At 40.5% G+C, this 25,371-nt stretch overlaps 1 protein-coding gene across 9 annotated transcripts in view; it reads left to right on the forward strand.

Annotated features, from left to right (window-relative positions):
* Robo1 (roundabout guidance receptor 1) overlaps nt 1-25,371 on the forward strand; it is a 997,918-nt gene that overhangs the window by 598,350 nt on the left and 374,197 nt on the right. For 4 of the 9 annotated variants that reach the window (XM_029470379.1, XM_021185624.2, XM_021185625.2 and 1 more), the window contains exon 1: nt 22,008-23,151. The exons of the other annotated variants lie outside the window; for them this stretch is intronic. In XM_029470379.1, coding sequence (XP_029326239.1) covers nt 23,097-23,151 — 55 coding nt within the window. In that variant the 5' untranslated portion in view covers nt 22,008-23,096. Of the gene's footprint in view, nt 1-22,007; nt 23,152-25,371 lie in introns of those variants that run through there. 9 annotated transcript variants of the gene reach the window in all.

Consider the following 25,371-nt stretch of genomic DNA (forward strand, 5'->3'; position numbering starts at 1 on the left):
CAGTTACAGCACCAAGTAACACTGCCAAGTCACTTGAAAAAGCCAGAGGATGCAAGGGGTTAAGGAATGTGCTAGACGGAAAAGAGCCCTATTGTAAAGTGTTTGGAATGTTTTTTGTAAGCAGTCATGAGACTGTGTTTAAAGGGAAGTATCACACAGTTGAGTGTTCTGTGCTGAGACAGAGGTGTCCCTGAACCAAGCAACTGCAGATTAAAAATTGTAGTGGAGCACTGGAAAAACATGTATATATCAGCAATGCTATAGGATGACTGTGACTTTAGTGTGCATTTTCCATATGGGGGTATGTGTTAGAGTCATATTCTACTAACAACAACCAGTGTGTGCTAGGTGTAACCATGTGTTGTTACATGAGATGTGCTGAAAAGCTACGATGTAGAAAAAAAAGAATCATAACAACTTAAGTGTTCTCTCTGAAAAGACAAAAACAAAACAAACAAACAAAAAATGTTTGGCACTTGGTTTAGAGGAAGAGGCATAATTAGATTATGAATATGTAATTTTATCATCGTGGAAAATGGTTCTTCTTAGTTTTAGGATTATTGGCTAAATTTTTAATTTACCAGATTGAAGGTTTTAGTTTCCAGTTCTTGAAATAGAATGGCTGGTATAGTTAAGTATAGTTGTGACATTAGGCTCCTGAAATATAATGTTAATTTAAAAGGCAAGGATGATTTGTATTGTCGGTCATAGGAGAGCTTAAAAGCACATTTTGAGCTATGATCCCATTTGGTCTACACACTGCTAATGGGAGTTGAACCCCATTCAAGGAGATCACCACCACAGGCAGGACTTGCTGGACGTGACTGAGAAAGAACAGAGAAAGTCCTGACGCCATGGTATTTCAGCCACCATTCAGGAATGCCCTTTGAAAATGGAAGTCCTCTTTGAGCCTATATTGGGAATACAACTTTCTCAGATTCTGGTTGCTTATTATCAGCTATCAAACTTGTACTATAATGAAGATAACTTCAGGTTATAATAGTATTGCATTACACATCATCATGAGAATCTTACATATTGCTTACTTATATAAGTGCCTACCATCGGTCAGGTACTCTACATGTTTTAATGATGTCATTTCATCCAGAGAGCAAGCTACAATGATGCCCAGATCACAGATAAGAAAATGGACAGTGGTGTTTAGGAAAGTGCCTAGAGTCCTGTTGTCCCCAACGGCCTGGGCAGCATTCTGGTCCTGGTTCAGACTCCATCCAAGGCCATAGCTCTTTCCTCTCTACTTTTTTGTGGAGGAGATTATAAAGCACCTCCTACATCTCTGACTCTAGGAAAACACAGCTAACTGAATATAAAAGTGGATAACAGATCTACATTTTGCAGAAAATATATAGGCTCTTTAAAGGAAGACTTGTCAGAAAACATGAGAGACTTGAATGCCAATGAGAGAAATAAAAGTGAGGCATGTTTGCATTGTTTTTCTTTTTTTTATTAAAAAAAAAAGAGCCATTTTCTCTGTCCTTTGAAATAGATATTAAACCAGGTCCTCCCTAGAGTTATTTTTGTCCTACTATATTGAAACAATGTCCTCTGGTATCTTAACCCCCAATGTTGAACAGGGTGACTTTATTTGGGAGTGAGTCCTCGCTGATGTTGAGATTAGAGACTACTGTAGACTTCTACCCCAATCTAGCTGCAGAGGATGGTGAGAGCAGAGATCAGAATGATACAGCACAAGTGAAGGATCACTAAAAGTTCCAGAAAGCCTGGCTCAGCACAAGTGGCATGGAACAGACTATACCACAATGGCAACCATCTCCACTGATGATGCATTGCTACCAGGCTTTCAGACTCCATAACTGGGATACCATACATCTATTTTGTTAAAGAAAAAAAAGGATATTATAGAACATAAAACAGAACTCATTTCTTCTCAGCACTTCTGGATTATTATTTAGATAGGGGCCCTCAGTCAGTAAACCTCTTGCGTGGAGCAGGACCACCAGACACAGCAGGGTTCCTTTAGGCTGCTTTTCGACATTCAGGACACATAAATGCTTACATAATGACAGATGAGGAAAGAGATAGAGAGTCAGCCTCCATGTGACTGATGGTTGCTATCTCTTTCCTCCAGGTCCTGCAGAGCATAGTCATTTCTGCTCTTGAGTATGTGCTTCTGAGCCTTTGTGTCTGACCATAGCAACTGCTAGAGTCTGGGGCTGAGAGCTAGGAATATGGAATTTGTCCCACGGCTCAGGCCAAACTAGAGAGGTCACTAGAATTTAATGTAGCAACAGACATGGGGGCTTATCAAAGAGAGGGATTTGGAGTTGGAGAGGCTACACTAATACCGTCATTTTTGGGTATCTCTTTAAAAATATATTGTCATTTCTGTGTATGTGCACATGACATATGTATGAGGACATAAGTGGAGGTCAGAGACCAACTTGGGGAGTCACCTCTTCTTCTACTTTTACATAGAAGTCAAGGTACCCAGCCTGCATGGCAAATATTACTATTACGTGTGACTTATGATAGATTTATAAAACCAGTTCTTGGGAACCCTCTAGGCTGAGTAAAGGACAATGTAAGCCTGGCAAACACAGAAGGAAATAGTTCCCTCACCTTGTAAGTGAGAAGTATTCTCTGTCTGTCTGTCTGTCTGTCTGTCTGTCTCTCTCTCTCTCTCTCTCTCTCTCTCTCTCTCTCTGCCTCTTTGTCTCTTTCTATGTCTCTCTTTCTGTGTCTCTGTCTCAAACTCTGTGTCTGTCTCTCCCTGTCTTTGTGTCTCTGTCTCTCTGAGTGTGTGTGTCTGTGTGTCTGTGTCTGTGTGTCTGTGTCTGTCTGTGTCTGTGTGCCCGTGTATGTTCACAGCCACCAACAGCTACCCTTTCTAGTTCATAGTGCTTTCAAACCCAGAAAGATGGTTAGGTGAGGCAAACTCTTCAAGAATTGAAATTAAAACAGACCATTAAAATAAGGATTCAAAAGCAGATGAGAACAGGACACCATTCACAAGTGTGGACTGCAGACAGAGCCACCTGAGACTTTAAGGTGTCTTGAATAAAACAAAGGAAATCAGCTCACATAATTCAAGAAAATAGCTAACACAGTTCAAGGCTTCCTCATAATCTGTACATGAGTCTGCTTTAAGCATCTGCAGTGAGTGCGCTTCTTCTGATTGTGTTGGAATTTCACCAGAATGGAAGTTGGTTTTCCATGACACTACTTAAACTTTGACTCCTATGGCCAAATCTTACTCTTTTTACTACTTATTATTTTATTAGTCATATACAGTAAGATTGTCAGCGGCTATAAAGTTAAAGAAAACACTACACATACAAATAATACTACTTACAGTTGAAAATCTCAGCTGACATAGTTTTCCAAACAGGAATTTGAGGTGGATTTTTCAATGAATTGCACATAGAGCAACAATTGAGCTTATCATGCTTTCATTTCTTCAAGTTGATGTTTAAAAGAAATTATTACTCTTGATCTGAGTAGAAATAAAACATTCAGGGTCTGGTTAAATAGGATAAAAACGCAGCTGTAGAAAGGTCTAGTTCCTAGTCACAACCTAATTTCTTAGTGGAAAGTTAAATCCTAGCATAATGGAAAATATAAGAATATACATATTTTCAATTCATTTTGAATAGCTTGACAACAAAATCAAGATATTCCTCCCTGCATTTTTCTTAGAAGGAAACATATACAAATACATTTTTTCATGTATTGGCAGACATAAAACCAGACTACAGTTCCTAAACAGTTTCCTTGGTAAATATAACACCTCCCTATAATATATACAAACTCTGTATCAACTTTTATCAACATTTATTCCATCTGGCACTGAAGAATAATATTTTGCTTGAGTGAACAGGGTAATCTCTTCATCATACTGACCTTGGGTAACATATTTAAATTGACAATACCCACATAGCCTAAATTATCGACTGACTGATTGTGTTTAATTAGATGTCAGATGCTTTTATGAAGAAGAATGGGTTCAGAGGAGAACGGATGTGAAATGGAAGAGAAAATTGTTGAAATGAAAGAAGGCTGCGTACATAAAATATTCACGTAGAACAGCCTTTGATGACCGTCACTGTATTCCACAGACTACCAAGATTACCTAGGAAACACAACAAAGGTTAATGGAAATCATTTCTGAAGCATCAAAAATGTTCTTATTTCAAAAGGTATCAAAGGAGGTAAAAATGATAAAGCCAACGGTGCCCACCTCTCCTGCCCCTCCTGAAATCTGGCTGTGTTTAAATTCTTGTCACTCTTGGGTGTTTGCTCCCTGCATCCGGTTTCATTCTCATTCCCCCAGGACGAGAGAGAACTTTTTTTATATTCTTTTAAGAGCCACGCTGGGATGTTTCTTCACAAACACTTCATCTATTTACGGGCACGGTTTGCTGTGAGAGCCCAAGAACCTGCAGCATCTCTCTTGATGTGCTGCTCTGGAATGCCAAAGTTCAATCCCACAGGCCGTTTTAATCACCGCGAAGTTTTCACCCCTTTTCATATCCAGCACACTGTAACGTGAGCCATACCCCAGATTTTGCCCTGGATAATTCAGTAATTCTTAACAGCTGACTCCTACTCAGAATTTTGAGTCTAAAGCACACACACACACACACACACACACACACACAGCCCTTCTCTCCCCCAGACTCATATAAAACTCCTAGACAATGTCATCATTTTCAAAAAGGAAACTGATCATTTTGTCATACCCAGATTTGGTAGTCACATACTGACACCATCACCTGATGAGTGTTTCGATCATAAATGGTTTTAAGCTTTTAGGTTTTCTTTAAAATTTTATATGAAGGAATCTGAAACCCAAGAAAAGTATACTTGCTTTATTTCTAGGCATAAAGAATCCTTTCAGAGCAAACTATTTTGTTGGGCATGATATTTTTTTAAGATTTGTATACACAAGCATCTGGCATTGTAGTAGAAATAAAACTAGTTAATGTTTAGCCCTCTCTGGCACACAGAACTAGAGAGAATATCTGTCGAAGAGAAAGAAAGAAAGAGGGAGAGACTCGCCATCAATGGGGCTTTTTCTCAAAGCTTCAGTGACGCAAAGAAAGCCTAAGTGAATTGATGGTGTGCGTAACTACTTACCTGTATCCCTATAATGCAACAAATAGAGGAGCAAGAGGGGGAAAAGATTATAGAGTTGGGTAATTGGGGAGAAGGGTAGGATCTAGGAGGACTTGGGGAGAACCATAATCATAATTTATAGTATAAAAAATCTATTTTCAATAAAATAAATAAATGAAAAGATGAACATTTTAGCTTTATTTAAAAATATTTATTTTTATTTTAGATATATGTGCAAGTGTCTGCATGATTACACACATGCACAGCAACTACATTCTGCACTGCACGTGACTGTGCTGGTAGAGCCCAGAATTGGGCATTAGAACCTCTGAGAGTTGGAAGCTACACGTAGGTCCTGGGAACCAAACTTGGGTCTCAAGCAAGGACGAGTTTTTTTAATCACTGAAGCATGACTCAGGCCCTCACATTTCCACCTTCAGAAACTCTTAGAAATTGAGTCATTTTGGAAACGCGAAGAAATCAATTTTATAAGTATCCTACACGCAAGCTCTAAGGCAAAGCCCCTCATTATATTAGAGAAGTTTGGTAGTCCGAGTCAAAACTGGGCACAATTTCTAGAATATAAAACCTCATTGCTTTTACAAAGAATATTTAATCTATATATAAAATAAGTTTTTGAGAAAAGTATTTATTAGGTATAAGTGAACTGATCTCTACAGTAACAGAGATAGTTGAAACTGGTGACATCTCTGTCAAATTCTTTAATGATCTCTTTGATTTTTTGTATATTATTGAAGCTACATATCAGGCTACTAGTTTTACTAACTGATGAATTCTTATTCTTTAATTATGTCAGCATTAATACAATCAGGCTGGCTTTCATACTTAATATTACCATAGAAATTAACCAAGTGAAATTGTCCGTAACAACTCTTGTACCAATCTGTGGAAATGGTTGATTAAAAGAAACTGCTAACTATGTAAAGAACAGAAAAATCAAAATAGTATTACTGACCAAATCCACAAGATTGAAAATTATAGAAAATGATTAATCATTTAGAAATGTTTGGGCATGGTGAAGTATACACACGTAGTTTGAGGTCAACCTGGGCTATTAACTAACAAGACACTGTCACAAACACAGTTAGAAACAGCTCTCATTGTTTTCTATATTCTCTCTTTGTGTCTCTATCTGTCTCTTTGTCTATCTACACACACACACACACACACACGTGTGCATGCACATACAGAGAGAGAGAGAGAGATAGAGAGAGAGAGAGAGAGAGAGAGAGAGAGAGAAGCTTGTTCCTAGTGGGCAGATGGAGAATTGGTGAATGTAGCCAAGTCGCCTATTTCTCTAAACCTAATTTCCCCTCTTTCTGACTCCCAAGGTAGAAACATTAATATTATTTCTAGTGCTCTTAAGAGGATTAAATGTCAAATACTGCAAAGCATGCTTTTGTTAACTAACTTGTATAGTAAGAATAAGACACCTATTTTCTATAATAATCATATTTTATGAGATGGGCCCTTTTCATTCAGCTCGTACAGTTCCAAAGCCTCTAAGACTTAGGCTGAAGGACATTCATGCAACGTTTGAGATATGAATACACAGAATAAGTTCTAAGGTACTGTCTGGTCCAAAAAAAGAAAAAAAACTATTTAAAGGAGTGGCATGTGCTAGGCAGAGAAGCCAGGACGAGAACTGGCCTTTTGATGTGCCACAGACTCACTTCTAAGGATTGAATGGAGACACAGAGCCCATAGACTACAACCTCATTACAGAGCACCATGGCCCAAGTTGTGCAAGGGTTCCAGGGGAATTCATTCTGAGAAATGAAATCCAGATTATTGAATACACACTACAGCTAGAGACAGTATCAACAATCTAACATCCCAGATTCAACACATCAGACAAGAAAAAAAAAATAACGATGGCAGCATTTTTTCAAACATTCAAGCCAGGTATGTTTTAGAGAAACCAACAAGTCTGTCTTCATAGTGTCTGTCTCCTGCTGTGGGTGGCAGAGCTACTGCCTTTAAAATACTTCTGAAATAAATATAACCATCCATTAAAGCAGCATGCAGTGCTACCATAAAACCAGGTAGGCTCATCAGTCTACGCATTTTATGCTACTTGGACCATTATCACTATTTTTATGGAAGAATTTATAAGCCAATTATATATATTTATAACGGTTATAAAACCAGCATTGGGTTTTCCTCAGCGAAATGTGAATAGCATAGCAAGAATGCTTAGAAATGCCTAAAATTATAAGATAAAGCATTCACTTAATTGCTCAGACTGATGGTTTACTAAAAATATACTAAGTATACTGTTTTAATTGCTATGTAAGGTTACTCTTACAAATCTCATATTCATATACTCATATTAATACATTCCGAAGAGGTATGCTAATTATTGAGACTAGGTAATACATATCCTGTTCAAAGACCCTAAATTTCGAGACACCTCGAATCTGACAATTAACAGGTTAAGATTACATTGACGTAATCTAAGACAATCTGATTTTCAGCTGCAAAACACACACACACACACACACACACACACAATTAAACATGAATAACAAAATCTAAGTTTTGATAAGCCTTAAGAAATTTTTATAACTTCCAAGTTTAATTGCCTACCATTTTAGCCATGTTACTTTCTTATCTTTTTCTATGATGATCTCCCCCAGCCCCCACCCCTACCCCCCATGGAAATGTCATTCCCTGTAGTTCAATAGGGAAGTTTGTATCCCTCACACTCTAACCAGCAGAGGGCAACAGTGCACTGTATACTAGCCCCCTCCCCCCTTCTCCCAATGGAAGCATTTCCCAGAAGTCTTTCTGTGAACACAGATGCAGACCTTAATAAAGCACAGCCTCCTACTGTCTGCCTGTCCTGTGTGTGGGTCCCTTGAGTTTGAAACCACAATTTTGATACTTTATCACAACAACTACAGTGAACTTATTTTTTTTTTTTTTTAACATTAGACCCATGGAACATGCACGGAAAAGTAAGACGGAGCAAAATGAAAAAAGCATTTCTTGGTTTTAAGAAAATTTCACATAGTACAAATTCCCAGTATTAGTGAGTAGTTTCTATCTATGCCCCTTTCACAGTCAGGTAGAGAGCGAATTATGTTTGATCAAAACAAACACCTCTCCAGTACACTTTCATGAATAGATGCTTCCCCAGTAGGTAGACTTTGTATGCATCCATTTATGGATCCATTTTAAGTTGCTTTAGCCTCAATTTGTTCTATTTATTTTTAACAGGACTTTATAATGGATGAATGAAACTGACCCTTACATTTCTTTACTGTTTGTGATGAGCTTATCAGGTTGTGATAAGCTCAGAGAATCTCTTTTCTTCTCAGATTTAAACAACTGATTCTTTCCTTTGCACTTCATGCATACTTTTGTAATTGGGTGTGCTCTTTGACAGTTTGATGTACTTATAGAGTATGTTCTGGCTGCTCCTCTCCCACCCTCTCTCCTTTCCCTTCCTCCTTTGTACATCTCTCTGCTCTTCCCTGCTAGGTTCTCCCACATCTGTGTCCTTTTGCTTTGTTTATGTCCCTCTGCACTTGAGCAGACCCATCTGCTTTGGGGTTAAAGATATCCACTAAAGTCTCGTGGGCACACAACTGAAGACAGGGGCATCTCCTCTCCAAGAGGAGCCTAGTCCAGTACTAAGGAAGCCATGACTCCAGCGTCCATTTGTGACTAACTGTTGAAAGGGCCAGTCAGGTACATGACTAATACAAGTAATCACAGCTGCTGTGATTTCATTATTGTATTCGCTATGCCTAGAGGATGAGATTTCTCTATACCTCCCCCAGTCTCCAGCTCTTAATCTGCTCCTGCCCCCCTGCCCCCCTGCCCCCTGTTCTCCCCCTCTCCTTTCCCCCCAGATATACACTCCTTCTACAATGCTCCCTAAGTCTTAGCAAGGGTAGTGTAAGTGATGTCAGGGCTGAGTCTCTTCTTCATCTACTCTCAGCATCTTGGGCAGCACTGAGTCTCCATATTCACAGTTGCTCAGCTGCTAGCCACGCTAAGTAGAGCATGGGTCTCCCCCAACCCCCTCCTTAGACTGCACATTCTCATAAATAGGTAAACAGTTAGGAAGTTCATTTCATGATTTGCACATAGCTTACTATATGCTTTTTCTTTTCTACACTATGTGAATGTGGCTGTATGTCTCTGAACTTGCATTAAAATAACACGTAAGTGGATTTTCTCATTTAGTCAAAAAATACTGCTAACTTAGGAACCATAAAAGTTGCTAGCGGGGGCTGGTGAGATGGCTCAATGGGTAAGAGCACCCGGCTGCTCTTCCGAAGGTCTGGAGTTCAAATCCCAGCAACCACATGGTGGTTCACAACCATCCGAGATCTGACTCCCTCTTCTGGAGTGTCTGAAGACAGCTACAGTGTACTTACATATAATAAATAAATAAATAAAATCTTTAAAAAAAAGTTGCTAGCTTACAAAACTTAATCCTTGGTTGGTTTCAAAATAACTAGAACTTTTTGCTCACTTACACATCTATTATTTATATGATCATTATTTTGATTGTAGATGATAATCAGGGACCATCTTCCTGTCTAAAAAATCCTGGAAAATTATAATTACATATCATGTTTAAATTAGAATCATATTTGCTTTTCCATACATTTCAGAGAGGAGCAACTTTGACAGCATTGCATGAATTCTATCTCAGCATCAGTAGAATGTCATTACAACTTTAGTTGTGGTCTGCACTCCTGTTATTCAGAATCAGATCTCCCAAGAGTTCAAAGTTATCCCTGGTTCTATAACCTGCTCCCGGACAGTCTGGGCACAGAAGGGTGTCTGGAAGAGCCAAAAAGAAATCAAACCAACAAAACCTCAAATTTACAACCATTAGTTAAGAATATTGTGTTCTAATTTCTAAATTAATGTAATTGCACATTTCCTTAATAAACCAGAAAAGGGATAGGTTATTTTCCAAGTCATTGTATGTAGCTTTCTTTTTAATTCATGGTTTTCTGGACAATACTTCAAGCTATAGTTCTCATGGAGTTTCCTTTACTAATTATGTATCAGTCTTCTGCCAACTATAAACAACATCTTAATATTTTCAGAATGGAGACTCTTTTTATAATAAAATCACATCAATAATAATGATTCACATTTAACTATTGCTTTTGCAAGTGCAGAGTTTTATATGTATTAATTACCTATTTTAACTCTTGTAAGACGCTTAGCAGATAAGATCTCTTTTCATGTAAGAGGAACAGTGGTTGGAGATACTAAGAGGCTTTTCCATTGATGACTAACTAGCCAATGATGGAATGGACAGTTATGCTCTTATCCATTTGCTCATCTTAGAAGGAAAACTGTACCTCAATGTCATAATTGTAATGACATTCCACTTATTCTACATATATACCCAATCCTGTCCTTTTTCCAAAGAGCAAAGTTTAATAAACACTCAATACTCCAAATTTAAGATGCCTGAGACATCCCTTGACCCTGCAATTCATTTAAAAAAAGTAGTTGGAAATGCAACCTCAGAGCCAGGCAGTGGTGGCACATGCCTTTAATCCCAGCACTTGGGAGGCAGAGGCAGGCGGATTTCTGAGTTCGAGGTCAGCCTGGTCTACAGAGTGAGCTCCTGGACAGCCATGGCTACACAGAGAAACCCTGTCTTGATGAATAAATAAATAAATAAATAAATAAATAAATAAATAAATAAATGCAACCTCAACCTCTCCATATTGCATTTACTGAGTGCACACACACACACACACACACACACACACACACACACGCATGCACACTCAAATCATCATCCACACAAGAACAGGGTTTTTTAAGAGTCCATTCTATCAAGTGGAAGAGTATGTAGAAGAAAACCATCTAAGAAACATTCTGATTGACTAAGTCCACACCTATGCTTTTGGCCTTATTTTCATATACAATCTTACTTTTCTAAATCTATGCGTATGCAGTAATAAATAATTAGTAGGAAGAGATGCTCTTCCTGGAAGTGATACATCATAATTCATTAGAAAACCATGAATAACATTTCTTTTTAAAGATACATTAGCTTTTGTTAATTTATTGGAATCCGCGTGTATTATTTACAATATTCTTGTTTGCTAGGCACAAATAACTGCAGAATCCAACTGTAACTAACTTCTAGGAGGTAGACCCACTACTAAATGATTAATCTTCACAAAAAGAAAAAGAGTCTCTAAAGGGTACGGAAGCTAACTTCCAGTTAGCACAGTTGCTAAATCTGGACACTTTTTGACACTGGGGAGTGGGGTGATTATTATTTTTAGTGGGTGGGAGCTATCTTATGCACAATGTAAGATGTTTAACAGGCCCTTTCCTTCACACAAAGTACCATACCACACTCCATGTCATCCACTAGTGACTATCACACACATGTCTATATACTGCAGAATGCCAGTAGGCTGCTGGTAGGTATGGAGTCCCCCACACGAGAACACACTGAAATAATAAACTTATATGCAGGTAGGAGGTGCCAAGTTAGATTCTCTGCAGAAACACTGAATGGCCAGATACCAAAAATCTTCATGGAGACTTTCTTTTCAATTTATTTCTTTTAGTCTAGATTTTCATTTCCCCCCTAAACTTTGTTTGCTATGCAGAATTGTATGTAAAGCCATGTTCTCGGTAGCTTTGGAGGAGCTGTTTGGAAGTTGCTAATTACCACACTGGTATTTATTTACAAGACTCACAGAAAAGACAAAATTTAAAAATATCTTTTAACAGCATTTACTTAGTGTTGGTGCTCTGGAGAGATTGTTCAAGTTTTCTCGGGGCACAGCACACAAAAGGCTGACCTATTGCACTGGGCTGCACAAGTCAGATCTGGGTGGGCTTTTCTAAGGACAGGGTTTTGATCTGAGATTTAAAGAATGAATACGGTTAACAAGGGAAGACTGTGTGTAGCAACGTTCTTGGTTCTGTTTCCTACTTTAATCACATGGCTTCCACCTGAGAAACACATTTAAATGATGCTGGGAGGGAAGCACACATATCACAAAAAAAGCTGTCCATTCATTAATGCCTCTTAAAGAGTTCTAATGGTTTACAAACAGTAAGCAGAGCACGATAGAAAATGTTAGTGCAGTGGATCACTGGCCTTATTAGATTTTGCTCGGTTCTCTTTCCATTTCAGTCTGAGTTAAGCAGAATTGACAAGAACTCACCAATATTTAAAACAGATGGGTTTTCCAGACAAAAATCTAATTTTTTAAAAAAAGAATGGCAATATGATTCACCTCGAAATTGACAGCATTATTCTTCAGCCATTGAAGTATTGAATAGTAGAGTTGACGCCCTCTCTTTAATTTCTCTAAGTGTATGGATCATAGCTCAACGAGAGAGAGAAGATAATTAAGCCATACTAATTTCTACTGTATAGCAAGCCACATGTTGAATTGAGAAGCAAATAAATAAATAAGGGATGTTAGCTAAAGTCACACGATTTGGGTACGTAATGATGAAGATGGGCCTCTAGACTGATTTCTTTTCAGTCTTTATGTGTGATTGTATAATGCTGCCTGTGAACAATTATGATATCCAAGTATTGAAAAATCCATGTTTGTGAAGAAAAGACAGAACTAGCAAAAATAATGAATTACTTTTACATGTTTAGAAAAAAATCCCGATATTGGGATTTATTGCCCCTCCTAAGATAAGAGTTTACTTTTTGGTGTTAAATAGCAAGAACTGTGAAATTCAAGCATACTTGTGAAACACAAACATTTTGTTTTATTAATTGCTTGTAATGAAAACAAATGGCTGCCCTTGAACAAACGTGAGACTCCTAAGGGAAAAGAAAGCGATTTGCAGTTCAGAATTCTAATAATTCTTCATAGCTGTCTGCTATCATTAATGCTCATCTATATTGCATGTAACACTGTAATTCTAAATTAATGACTAGAACATTTCCTCCAAACATTGGAGTAACTTGGAAAGTTGTTTGCGTGTGGGTAAGCATGTTCCATCAACATTGTATCTGCAAGGGAGATGAAGTTCACTCACAATTTCACCGGAAAAACATCCTTCCATGACTTGCAATATCACATTTTGTGTGTCTTGCAACCAACTGAAACAAATTAAGAATCTAGCAATGAATGATCAGTTGCATCTAACTTATCCTGTTTATGTTATGGAATTTTGGAAGACTACTTTATAACATGAACGTTCTATGCAAGAGAGAACATTTTGATTTCCTAGTAGAGGCATACATGTGTTTGTGTATGTGTGTCTGTGTTTTGTAGGTCATAAACAGCCAGCATTATATTTGACAAGAACTCAGTTACTGTTTACACTACAGTCTACTCACAGAAGCTTGCAGTCTTACCATTCCACAACTTAAGAAAAATTGCACATAAGACTCAGAAACAATAAAACATAAGGATGAACAGTAAAATGCTCATCTCACACCTGATTTTTATCTGATGTGATCATTACACGTTCTTGTTTCTTTTGTTTTCCAAATGACCTAAATTATTCCACCTCTATGTTATGAAGTAAAATAATTAAAATCTCACTAAAACCCACTAACATCTGAATAAAGGAATGCAAAATCTATAACTTCTAGAATAGGCTTCTAACTTTTTTTTTGGTCAAAACGTAAACAAGGTAACTTAGTTTTCTCTCCTTGTTTAAGTATTATAACATTGTGAGTATAAAGTACAATTTAGAAACTTTTTCTGGAAGTAAAATAATTTTGTATGATGTTTTTGGTGACGAAGTTGCTATGCTAGCTGCAGCAAGTGTCCCTTTCGTTTCAAAAAATACACATGGGATACAACAGGGTAATAAGATACGTATTATACCAGGGAAATCCTATGTTCTACATGAAATCAAGCAGCTTTAAAGCAATATATAACGATAGGAAATTGAGAAGATGAGATTAGATCAAATCAACAAAGACTTTTGGTTACAATAATGGCGTTCGATGATTTCTCTTGGAATGTGGCCAGGACACTGGAGAGGGAGTCATTAAACTCAAGGGGAAATATATAATTATCCATGTTGTTAAGACAGTAGGTTGACATTTCATGTGGGTTTCAGCAGCAGTTGGTTTCTCGGCGACAATTGGGGGATGTGGATTCAGTATTTATCCACAAGAATGAGCGCCTCCATATTTAGAACCTAAGGCCTCAATCACACCAGGCGGCTATGAAATCCCAAAGTCCCAATTTAGCTTTCCAAACGTGAAGTCGTTTTTCTCTAAGGCATAGGAGAGAACATACTAATACAGTTATAAAATAAATAACTTTCAAATTATTATGATCCTACACTTTAATGAATTATTGATCACTTTTGTTATTATTATGGATGATAAACTTGGAGATACCCCTTTCCAAAGCTATTGTTACATTAAATATTTAGAACTATTTTTTGTTTACTAAGTTGGAAAATGTCCTCTAAATAGAAAACTCCGATACATCTCAAGATGTTTTTCATAATACTTCCTTAAGGAAGTCATTAAAATAACTGTTAAGATCTAGGTGAAATAGTCAGAGTAAACAAATCTGCAGGTGGGACTAAACATACCCAATGTAGGAAACAAGGTCTAAATCCCAACATATGCACCTCAGGCCCGTAAACATTTCCTGAAAAGTTTTCCCCTCCGTTGGAAGCAATGAAAACTCAAAAACACGTAACAGTTCTGTTAAAACACATCTGCAGAATTACACATAATGTAAATTACTTACAAAGTAGTGTTCAAGTTGTGAGACTACGGAGCCTGGCAGTCAGCTGTGCAGCTGTTAGCTATGATCCCAACTGAAGAGAATTTTAACTCATGATGAGAATAGTATATGCTCCACCCAAGATATATCTGCGAGGAAGAACTCAAAAGACAACAAAATCTTATGCTCGACTAGCAATATATACACACAAATCCCTCTTCGTGTTTTCCAATATTCTTGGGATGTCTTCACACACAATCAATATCTGTTTTTATGCCACCTCATCGGGTCTAAAAACGAAACATTAAATCACTTTGAATGCTCTGAGTATGAAATTAAAAATTCAATTCCATGTGGAGCCGAACATGAAGCAGATGTGTGCTTCTCAGCATCACTTTCTCCTCCTGAGTCATGAGATGAAACTACAGCTCTAGACAAAGCTTATACTCTGGTAGCATTGCCCTACAACCAGATCTGTACAAACAATGTTCTCTTAATCAATCACCTCCGTTTGTCTCTCAGAGACCGGTGTGCAGATAAAAGTCAGGATTCTCCATTCAGACAATGAGGCTTAGAGGCTGAGCTCAGCCTCATAGATGAGCCTTCTCTGTCTCTTCCAGCACAAAGGAGAATGATATCAGGGACTAACCTAATTACACTTTATGCCAGAGATTAAATGTGTTTAGATATAGACAATACCTAGAAAGTTATCACAAGCAGATAGTGCTATTTAAATGCTGGTCTTCACCAACCAAGGAGTGTACAGGGAGGGATCCATAGCTCCAGATACACATGGAGCAGAGGATGGCCTTGTCTGACATCAATGGGAGGGGAGGCCCTTTGTCCTGTGGAGGTTTGATGCTCCAGTGTAAGGAGATGCTGGAGCGGTGCAGCAGGAGGGCGGGGGGGGGTAGGGGGAAGGGAGCATCCTCATAGAGGCAAAGGGGAGGGATGAGAGGGTGGATGTGGAATGGGGGGTTTGTGGAGAGTTAACTGGGAAGTAGGGTGTCATTTGAGATGTAAACAAATAGGATGTTTAAGTAAAAAGAGAAAATAAACAAATAAATAAGTGCTGGTCTCTAGTCTCTTTGGAACAGTTTATACCCAAAGTAACCATTCAACCGAACTAAACTAGTCCCCGAGTATGAGGAGGAAAAGTCAGAACTCTGCACAACTCATTATTTCATATATATTGTGCACTATCTCCTGTCTGAATATTCGGGACATACAGAATTTTGATCAAGGACTTCGGACTTGACTGCTTTTCTTTGTTATCATTGCTATGATGACACCCCATGACCAAAAGCAAGTTGGGGAAGAAAAGGTTCATTTTGCTTACTCCAAATCACTGTTCATCGTTGAAGGAAGTTATGACAGGAGCTAAGCTGGGCAGGAACCTGGAGACCTGGGCTGAGGCAGAGGCTATGGAGGGGGGCTGTTGGCTGGCTGGCTCTTTGTGGCTTGCTCAGCTTGTTTTTCTTATAGAACCCAGGCCCACCTGCCTGGGGGTTTGGTGGGGTGAGGCATGTCCTAGGAAATGTTACTCTCAGTTTCAGAACTCTCATGTATGAGAAAGTTAACCTGTAAGGCTACTTCTAGCTTCAACATCACACTCTTTAAGATTTGGTGACTAGTTCTCCGTTCTTTGTTTCCAAATAAGCTGATCCAAATAAGCAAGTCCTTCTGCAGCCAGAAAGTCAGTCATGACCTTATAGAGATCCAGTGAGTGGTAATTAGAACTAGATAAATGATTAAACCATATTATCAGAGGAAACCAAGTTTAGAATAAACAAGTAAGTTCACTAAATATGCACTTTTTGAAACAATCTATACATGGTTAAATAAAATCTACTTTTACACACGTTTGATAAACATTTCAGCATAGGTTAAGAGCCAGGCACTGTCTTAGATGCTGGGAACCTGAGTAGAGAATCCTTGGACTCTGGTAACATCCCATGTTGAGTGGACTAGCCAATAAAAACAAAAGGAGTATGTCATATCTTATATGGGGATATGTGCTCTGGAGTCAAATGAGAGGCTTTCTCGGAGCATGGAGTGGTATGGGCACTAGCCTGTAAAGATAGGAGGTTAGAGAGTCTGTTTTGGTTTTATTGTTTTTAAAAGGACATCTGAGAAATTTTCATACCATTGAAACCCAAGAGAAAGGAGATGGAATGCACAGGTTTATGGAGGTGAATATTAACCATAGGACAATGAGTATCTCTGATGTGAGTAATTGTCTGACTCATTTTAGCGATACCATGGAGACCTTGCTGTTAAAGTGAAGTAAGCCAAGGCTAGAAAGGCTTGAAAGGCTATGACCAACTGGCCTTGGAAATTTCCTGAAGGGCTCATACTCCTAATTGCATATGGTAGTGGGGGGAGTGATGGTGGGGGAGGAACCACTGGAGGGTTCTGCACAAAGATTTAGTTTGTCTTGGAATATAACAGGTTCTCTCTGGCAGCTTTATGAAGAAGGACCCAGAAGTACAATAATAGTGACTTCAGCCCAGTATGGATGGCTGCATGGCTCTTTTTAACCCTCATTTCCTGCCAAAGGTCCACAATTTTGAAAGGAATTGGGACACAATTTTCAGGTGTGGGACCATGCCTGATAGAGGTCTTACCCTAACACCACAGTGATGTTTACCCAAGATCCACATTTTCTCACAATGCTTATTTGCATGTTAAAGGCACTGAGAAACCTCAGAATGTGTTCAAGCCAAAGTCTCCCAAGCCTATTCTACCATGCGTCTCCTTTTTCTCATGTGCTCTGGTTCAACACAAGCTGGGTTCAAATATAAGCCCATGGCATCTGGGCCATTGAACTCGGAGTTAATCTTTCACTCCCCTAACCCCATCTTTAAATTGGGAGAGTAATTGCACCTCACAAGGCGAGAATTAGATCAGATAATGTTTGTAAAGTGCTGCAAACCATTCCCTTGGTTAAGGCCCACTTTCCTGTGTCCACTTATTTACATTCTTCAAAAACCAACCATCTGTGAAAACTAAAGGTGTAAGTTTTAATGAGATTCAGCTCAGGCTCTACCACCTAGCGCCCAAATTTAGAATATCTGCCTTGTCCCAACAACAGGCAGAGATGCTCAGAGGCAACCACAAGTGCAATAGTTTCACAGCACGGTATCTCACCGTACTCCTCTTCAATAGGACTTAGATAGCATTGGGGAGAGGAGGCCATATTAGTGGTATCAGCGGGGTTCTCTTCCACCTTTGAAAAGTTCCATCGAAAGCGTTGCATTTGCTATTCCCAGATACTGGAACCTTTAAGACAAGTGGAAAGGAATGATGCCAAGAACTCTTTTCTTCCAGGGCTTATCTGGTTTGGAGGATATACCTGTTCTAAATGCTAGAGACACATCAAAACATTACAGTTGAAATATGCCTGATGTGAAATATGACCTAAGATTTCAACATACAAATAAATGTGAATTTGTTTACCATTTTATTAATAATACTTATGGCTCTACTCCGATATGGGACTATGTGTCCAAACTGGGGGGAATAGTCAAGCATGCATCTTGGATTAGTATTTTAGATACCAAACAGGGTATAGATTACCCAACCATTTTGTGTAAAAAAAAAATTGCTAAATAAGCTGTTCTTTCCTGAGGGATGGTATCTTAGTCAGCAGGGTCTTCCTGCAGAGATCTTGCCAGACTGGCTCACCAGATCTGCTGGAAGTTGTGGTGTGCATAGGGGGCTCCGTGTGATTGATGCTCAGGTGTCTTGCTAGGAAGAAAGAAAGGCAGATGCTCTGGTTTACAGTTTCCTCAGGACTCCGTTTCTCCTGATCAGAATACTCTAGGATCGCCAGAGAGACTCTGGGAGTTTTGTTATTTCCTGAATTCCTGCAACTGCCCCCTGCTCTCCAACTCCAGGAAAGATAAAATCAAATCAGAGGAAGTGAGAAATCTCTGTAGCTTTGGCATCTTGCCTCTCAAAAGTCCCCAACAATAAGACTGTTATTGGAATGCATTAATTTCAAGTTTCTTCAAACGTCTCAAAGAGGCTCTGCGAGATCCTGAGTTTCAGAAGCCTCACTGGATGTCAAACCTCAGCAAATGGAACTTCACAGCACACTGCTCTCTCCTGCCCTTCCTTTCTGCCCCCTTCCCCCCCCCCTCTCTCTCTCTCTCTCTTCCCTCCAACTTTAAATCTAGCATACAATGTAATAGATTTCATTATGGCACTCCCCACAGACACTCTCACTGAAGTGATCAGAACTGGATTTTTGAATGTAAATGAAGACACGTTCTTACTTTGATTTTTTTTTTTTTTTTGTCTCCTGGCCAATCTGGAATGCATTCGAGCTTTAATGACCATGGCCAAGTTGCAGGGGACCTGTGTTGAGTATGTTTCCTACTCACATGTAGATGATACATGTATACTCACTATTCTTCATAGAACACACTGAGAGCATTTTGGGGAGTCTTTCAGGTACCTTAATTAGCTCAGTAACAAAGTCAGGATGGTGGCAAGTTGCTATGATAAATTCAACCCTGGAACTATTCAGAGCTATCAATTCACCCAATGGCTCTCTTCAGTTTTTACATTTTGGGGCAGAGTCCTCTCTAGAGCCAGCTTTATTCTTGCTGTAAGAAGAAGAGTCAGAGCTCTTTGGGCCCTGAGAATAGGCTTATATTTGCATCTTGCCTCAACAACATCTTTAATTTGCATGTAGATGTTCACTCGGGGGTTGTTTGGATTCACCTGAGTGGGATGATGAGTGGGCAGGTGGAAGAAAGGAGTTAGAAACCTTTTCAATCACTCCAACTTCATGTGCTCCTCTTATGGGTCCCTAATACCGTCTGCATACAAACTCTTAATTTAGATGTCCATTTTACTGTTATACTTGACAGAATACTCTTAGAAAACACTCTGGATGAAATTCTCTAATAGTTCTTTCCCGGTTGATATTTACTGTTGTCTCCCTAGATCATTTTATCGTTGAGGCTGGAATAAAGGAGTTTAATGGTGTAGTATACTGAAGCTGAGAAATAGAAGTTAGTATTGTTATACTTTCAAACCAATGGAAATGTGGTAGGTGTTGAAATACATTTTAAAAAATGTTTATTTGTGGGGCTGGAGAGATGGCTCAGTGGTTAAGAGCACTGACTGCTCTTCCAGAGGTCCTGAGTTCAACTCCCAGCAACCACATGGTGGCTCACAACCATCTGTAACAAGACCTGATTCCCTCTTTTGGTATCTGAAGACAGCTATAGTGTACTTACATATAATAAATAAAATAAATCTTTAAAAAAACATTTTTAAAAAGGTTATTTGTATTTTGTGTGTATGCATATGTGTGAGTTTGAATATATATGCACAGAACATGTATACAGGAACCTATGGAGATCAGGCAAGGGCATCAGATCGTCTAGAACTGGAATTAGACAGCCGTCTGCCCATCACAGGCTGGAAACAGAACTAGGATCTTGCAAAAGCAGTAGGCACACTTTCCCATTGAGCCATAAGGTGAAATAGCGCTTGGAAGATCTCAGGGATATTGTGAAGACTGGGAGATACACTAGGGAAACAATGTAATAGGGACTCTTGCACAGAGTCTACTTTCTCATACTGGTGGCAGAGACTGTGTTTAGCATGCAGGAGCCCCTACCTCCCTGAACAGGAGGTCCAACACACACACACACACACACACACACACACACACACACAAATAAAAGAAAATAAGATATATCCTTCACTAGATGGAACTTCAAAATCTCCATTTAAAAATCCCCTTGAGTAACTTGGGGATTGGACATTTTCATTTTCTCCTCCTCTCCTTTATCATGCTAAGCTTATTTATGTTCTATTCCTAGGGTATCTTATCTTAAAAGTTCATTTTATTCCAAGGAAAATTTATTTTCTCTGTTTCTCACCAAACTAACTTTTCACAGATACCAAATCAATGTGTGTCTCTTAGCATTTACTGCACGTTTCTTGTTTTTGCTGCTGAAAAGATTCTGGTTAGAGTCTTTGACTTCTTATCTCTGGCTTGTTTACTGAGTTTTCAGTCAGCTTTCTCGGGATTAAGTTGTGTTTCCTTTTCAAAGGTAAGGCACTGTTAACCAGGTTTTCTTTTCACAGACAGTTGCTCTGAGTTCATGGGCCACAGAAGCCATGACCCAAATGAGCACATGGCTCTTTGAAACTTGCAGTTTAGGTAGGCAATGCGGGCAGTCAGTTAAGGGAAACCTGGAAAAGTCCAACCGTCTACACAAAATAAATCCAAACCCTCTGCACCTGCCGCCATGCCACCGGCCATAGTTGAAGATAGCAAGTACTCATCTTGAAGTCATAGACCATAACTTTGAAGAGAGTAACTTATTAATAAAAGCGATAACTGTGTCAACAACTGCAATGTGTAGAGCCTTCTGCAGCTATTATATGGTTTTCATCGTGTCATAGGCAATAATAACAAAAAAGAAAACAACGAATTTGTGAAAACTTGTCTGTCAAATATCCCAGGCATGTTTCATCTTGGGCCTAATTAGCTTACTCATGAAGTAGCCCCACAGCCCCCCCACCCCCTTTTTTTTTCTTCAGAAGAGAGAATAAAGTTGGTATGGCCACAGGTACCTGATACCTTGGGGTTTGGGGTGGCCCAGTTTTTGAGATGCTAAGAGCCCATCACTGCAAACTTTAGATTAATGTATTATCACCCATCTGTTACTCTTTTTAACTGTTGAGTCTCTAATATGTATAAGCTACCTAGACTCTCCTGTAAACATAATGAAGTCTCCAAGACGTAAGCCTTCATTCTTTTGTACAGGACCGCCAGCAAATTCAATAAAAAGAGAATACATTCACTACTATATTTTAGATAATTTACACTTTCCTAAAGCCTCTTTGCTGAAAAAGCAAATAAGTTTGCTTGCTTGTTTGTTTGTTCGTTTAACAAGAATATGGGTGGTGGTGATAGTGGTGGTGAGTGAACTTCTTTGGAAGTTTACTGCAATTCCCTAAATCGGTAAAGAAGAGGTTAAGAGGGACCTGGAGGATTTTGAAGTCTTTGGTTTGGGAGGTTCCATTTGGAGAAAGGTGCAGGGGAGACTGAGATTGAAAGGGACCCAAAACAAGTTCTTATTCGTTGAGATTTCTGCTTCTGAGTCGTTGAAATCTCACCTGAGGGCGCAGTTGGGCACTCCAGGCATGTGGATGGAAATATTAACACGCAGAACTTGTCTGAGCAGCGCCAGTGAGGGCCTGGCAGGGATCGCGCGTCCCCTTTAAAGGTTCCCGAGCCGGGCTGGAGAGGGAGGAAACCCGGAGCAGCAGGGACTGAGGGGGAAACCCAAGAGCTGTCGAGCCGAAAGGAGGCAGCGTGAGAGCAGAAACTTCAGACGCTGCAAGCTCCCGGCGGAGCTCGGGCGAGCCTCGGCAGCATCCTCTTCCTCCTGCTCGCTCTTTCCCACCAACCCGGGGCCGCCCGGAGCAGCCTCTCCGAAGCTTCCAGGAGCACGGAGTAAGACTAGCCACCCCGGGAAGTTTGGGCTGCAGCTTGGTTCGGAGGTGCGTTACACGCGCCCCAGTAGAAGCAGGACCCGGGACGATGCTGGGTGCTATGCCGGGCTGGGGGCGCCCGGAAGGCGCTCGTGCATCCGCGGTCCTGTTGCGGTCCCCGGTGCCCTCCGCATCCCGCGAGTGATGGGAACAAGGGCCCGCCCAGGCAGCCGCTGTCGCCGTTCCGCCCCTTCGCTCCCTCCTGGTGCGCAGAGTCACCCAGGCGCACCCCGTGAACCTAGAGACTGTTCTCCCCAGCTGCCGCCGCTACCTTGACTTCAGTCGCCGCCAGAGGGGGGTGGCCTGCTACTCCCTGGCTCTCCGGTAGACGGAGGAACACTTTTTGGGGTGCATCTCTTCCTTTGCTCTCACACCCCAACTTTGCAATCGCCGCGCAGCGGCGCCAGGGCACACGCTGTGGAGGCGCACGCCGGGAGGCTCAGCAGGACTGTGGAGGCAGGAAACCGCACAACTGCTCCTCGGTTTAGGCTCTTTGTTGTTCGACTTGGATGAGCCTTGGAAGTGGTTGAGCCTCTTCGGAAACCCGGGGCTAGGGAAGACAAACCTTGGGCTTTTTCTTTGCAAAGGGATTGACAAGCCTCCGGAAAGGTCGACCAGAAACTGCCCTGCAAACTCTTGGCGGATTGACTCACGTTGCTTATATTAAGCCTTTGTGTGTAGGGTGTATGGTGTGTGGCTTCCATAAATTTGGAGATCTCCGCTTCTGCTCCCTTCTCTTGGCATGAGACTGTATGCAGGACCTACCCGAGGACAATGATCGCGGAGCCTGCTCGCTTTTACCTCTTTGGATTAATATGTCTCTGTTCAGGTAACCTGCGCCCTCCTTCTTCACCCTTCATCTCTTTCGCTGGTCCCCACTCCACTCTTCAGAATCGGACCCTGAATTGACTTTTGGCGACCGCTCCCTTCTAAGGCCAGAGGGGCTCGACCCTTCCAGAACTTCTATAGGGAAAGGTTTCTAGTTTCCCGTTTGAGGTTGTCCCCTCTGGCCTATTACCCCAAACTCTCCTGAAACCATCCCAAACCTCTCGGTAGACCTCGGCCTTTCGCCAAGTTCAGGGCACGCCCAGCTCACTCTGGGCAAACGCCTGTCTAAGCACTTGGGTGGTAGGAGGCAGCGGGTTGTCCCCGAGTTTTGGGCTCTTAGGATTAGGTCGAATGAGTATCACCCATCTTAGGGATCCTTAGGGGGTGCTGGAGTGGAGGGGCAAGCGGTACGGAGTGGGGGTGGGGGTGGGGGTGGGGGGGTGAGGGGGGCTTGTGATTCTCACTCCCCAGCAATCCAAAATCTGGTCGTCCCCCCCCGCCCCTGTTTCTGAGCTCAACGGGTTGTTAGAAGTTGTTTTATGTAACCAAAGTCTGTAATTAAATTTGATTCTGAAGAAACTTGAGGAAATAACTCCTTCTCGTGGTAGGATATAAACTAGCCACTGCCTGACTGGGCTTAGAAAGAAAACAGGCGGTTGCAAGTAAGTTGCCTGGTAGTCCTCACTGGCCAGACAGAACAGAAGATAGCCCTTAGTGTTTGTAAGGCGAATAGTTCTGCAGCTGCAAATGAAGGGTTGGAAAGATGCTGTTTAAGAAACCTTCTGTCCCAAGAGAAGGAATCGTGTGGGGGCTGGCAAACAGTTTCCCTGTACCCTTTAAGAATCTTCAGCTATGGATGACTGAACCATAGACTCCAGTTCTGTTTCTTCCCTCTTGGTAGATTCTGGTTTCAATCAGGGATCCTGTTTCAGTCCTACACACACACACACACACACACACACACACACACACACACACTCACACATACACATTGCACCTTGGGAAATTATAGCCACATACTAAGCCAGTTTCAAGTTGCATCAAGGCCTAAAAGTTAGAGTCACTTGATTTGCATAATTATGAAATAATTTTTAAAGCCAGTTTGAACATTTGTGGGCTATAGTGATTCTTTATGTTTAGATCAAAGGTTTGACTTAAGCCAAGAGGCTACAAAAAGAAAAAAGAAAAAAAGAAGACAAGGAAAAAAAAAAAAAGACCCACAAGAGCTAAATGATAGTAAATAAAAGCCTAAGAAAAGGTAAGCTCCCGAGAGAAGCTGTTTGGCTGGAAGTTAAAAGCCCCATTTGAACTAAGTGAAATAGGAAGTGTAGTATGTTGTAACTCCTTTGAAGAACACAGAAATTGAAATTTCAGCCCTTGACGATCTGTCTCACTGGGGATGGATGAGAAGATTAAACTAACTCTTTGGGGGCCCTGTCCCCCACATCCAACTTCCCCTTTCTGTGTGGCAGCCTTTCTTCTCAGTTTGCATATCTAGATGATGGAACAGTTCACCACCCCCTACTCTCAGCCATGGATGCAAATCAAAAAACCATGAAGATCTGATCTATCTCGCTCCCTCGCTCTCTTTCCTCTGTCTCCCCTTAGTTTAATTTACAGCCTCAGATACCTTTGAGATTTTTTTTTTTTGTTGATTCCCCTTTCTCTGTGAAAGTTTGTTCACGCATGTAAAGGGAGGTGTCAGCGTGATGGATGGGTGGAGGGGAAGATTACTGAAGATAGGGGGATTAATGGTCATTAGTCACTGTGGGAGCTGAGTTTGTGTATGTTGGGACATTTTATCATGGCTGTAGATTAAAGATAGGGTCACACTAATAGGGTTTCACATCAAGCTGGTCCCGTCAGCCGTCAAACCCTGTCTTCACTTGGGAAATATATGTGTGTGAGTGTGTGTGTGGGGGGGAGTGGAGGCGTGGAGTCTTCACTCATGTTTAATAATGTGATCAATACTTAAAGTCAGAGATCCAAATCTGAGTAGATATGGGGTGTGTTTAGCATCTTATGGCTAGCATGATTCCTGGTGTCTTCTTTACAAACTTTCCATGGGAGCCATTGGGTTTTTGCAGCCCTCAGGTTGCTTTGCCAAGTCCTAGGCCAGAAGGGCCCATTTAGCTGTTTCCTCCCCACTCCCGTTTAACCTGTAGCTTAAAAAAAGGATTTATTTATTTATTTTTTTGTCTATGAGTATATTCTAACTGTC

This window comes from Mus caroli, chromosome 16 (assembly GCF_900094665.2).
Source record: "Mus caroli chromosome 16, CAROLI_EIJ_v1.1, whole genome shotgun sequence".
Taxonomy (NCBI): Eukaryota; Metazoa; Chordata; class Mammalia; order Rodentia; family Muridae; genus Mus; species Mus caroli.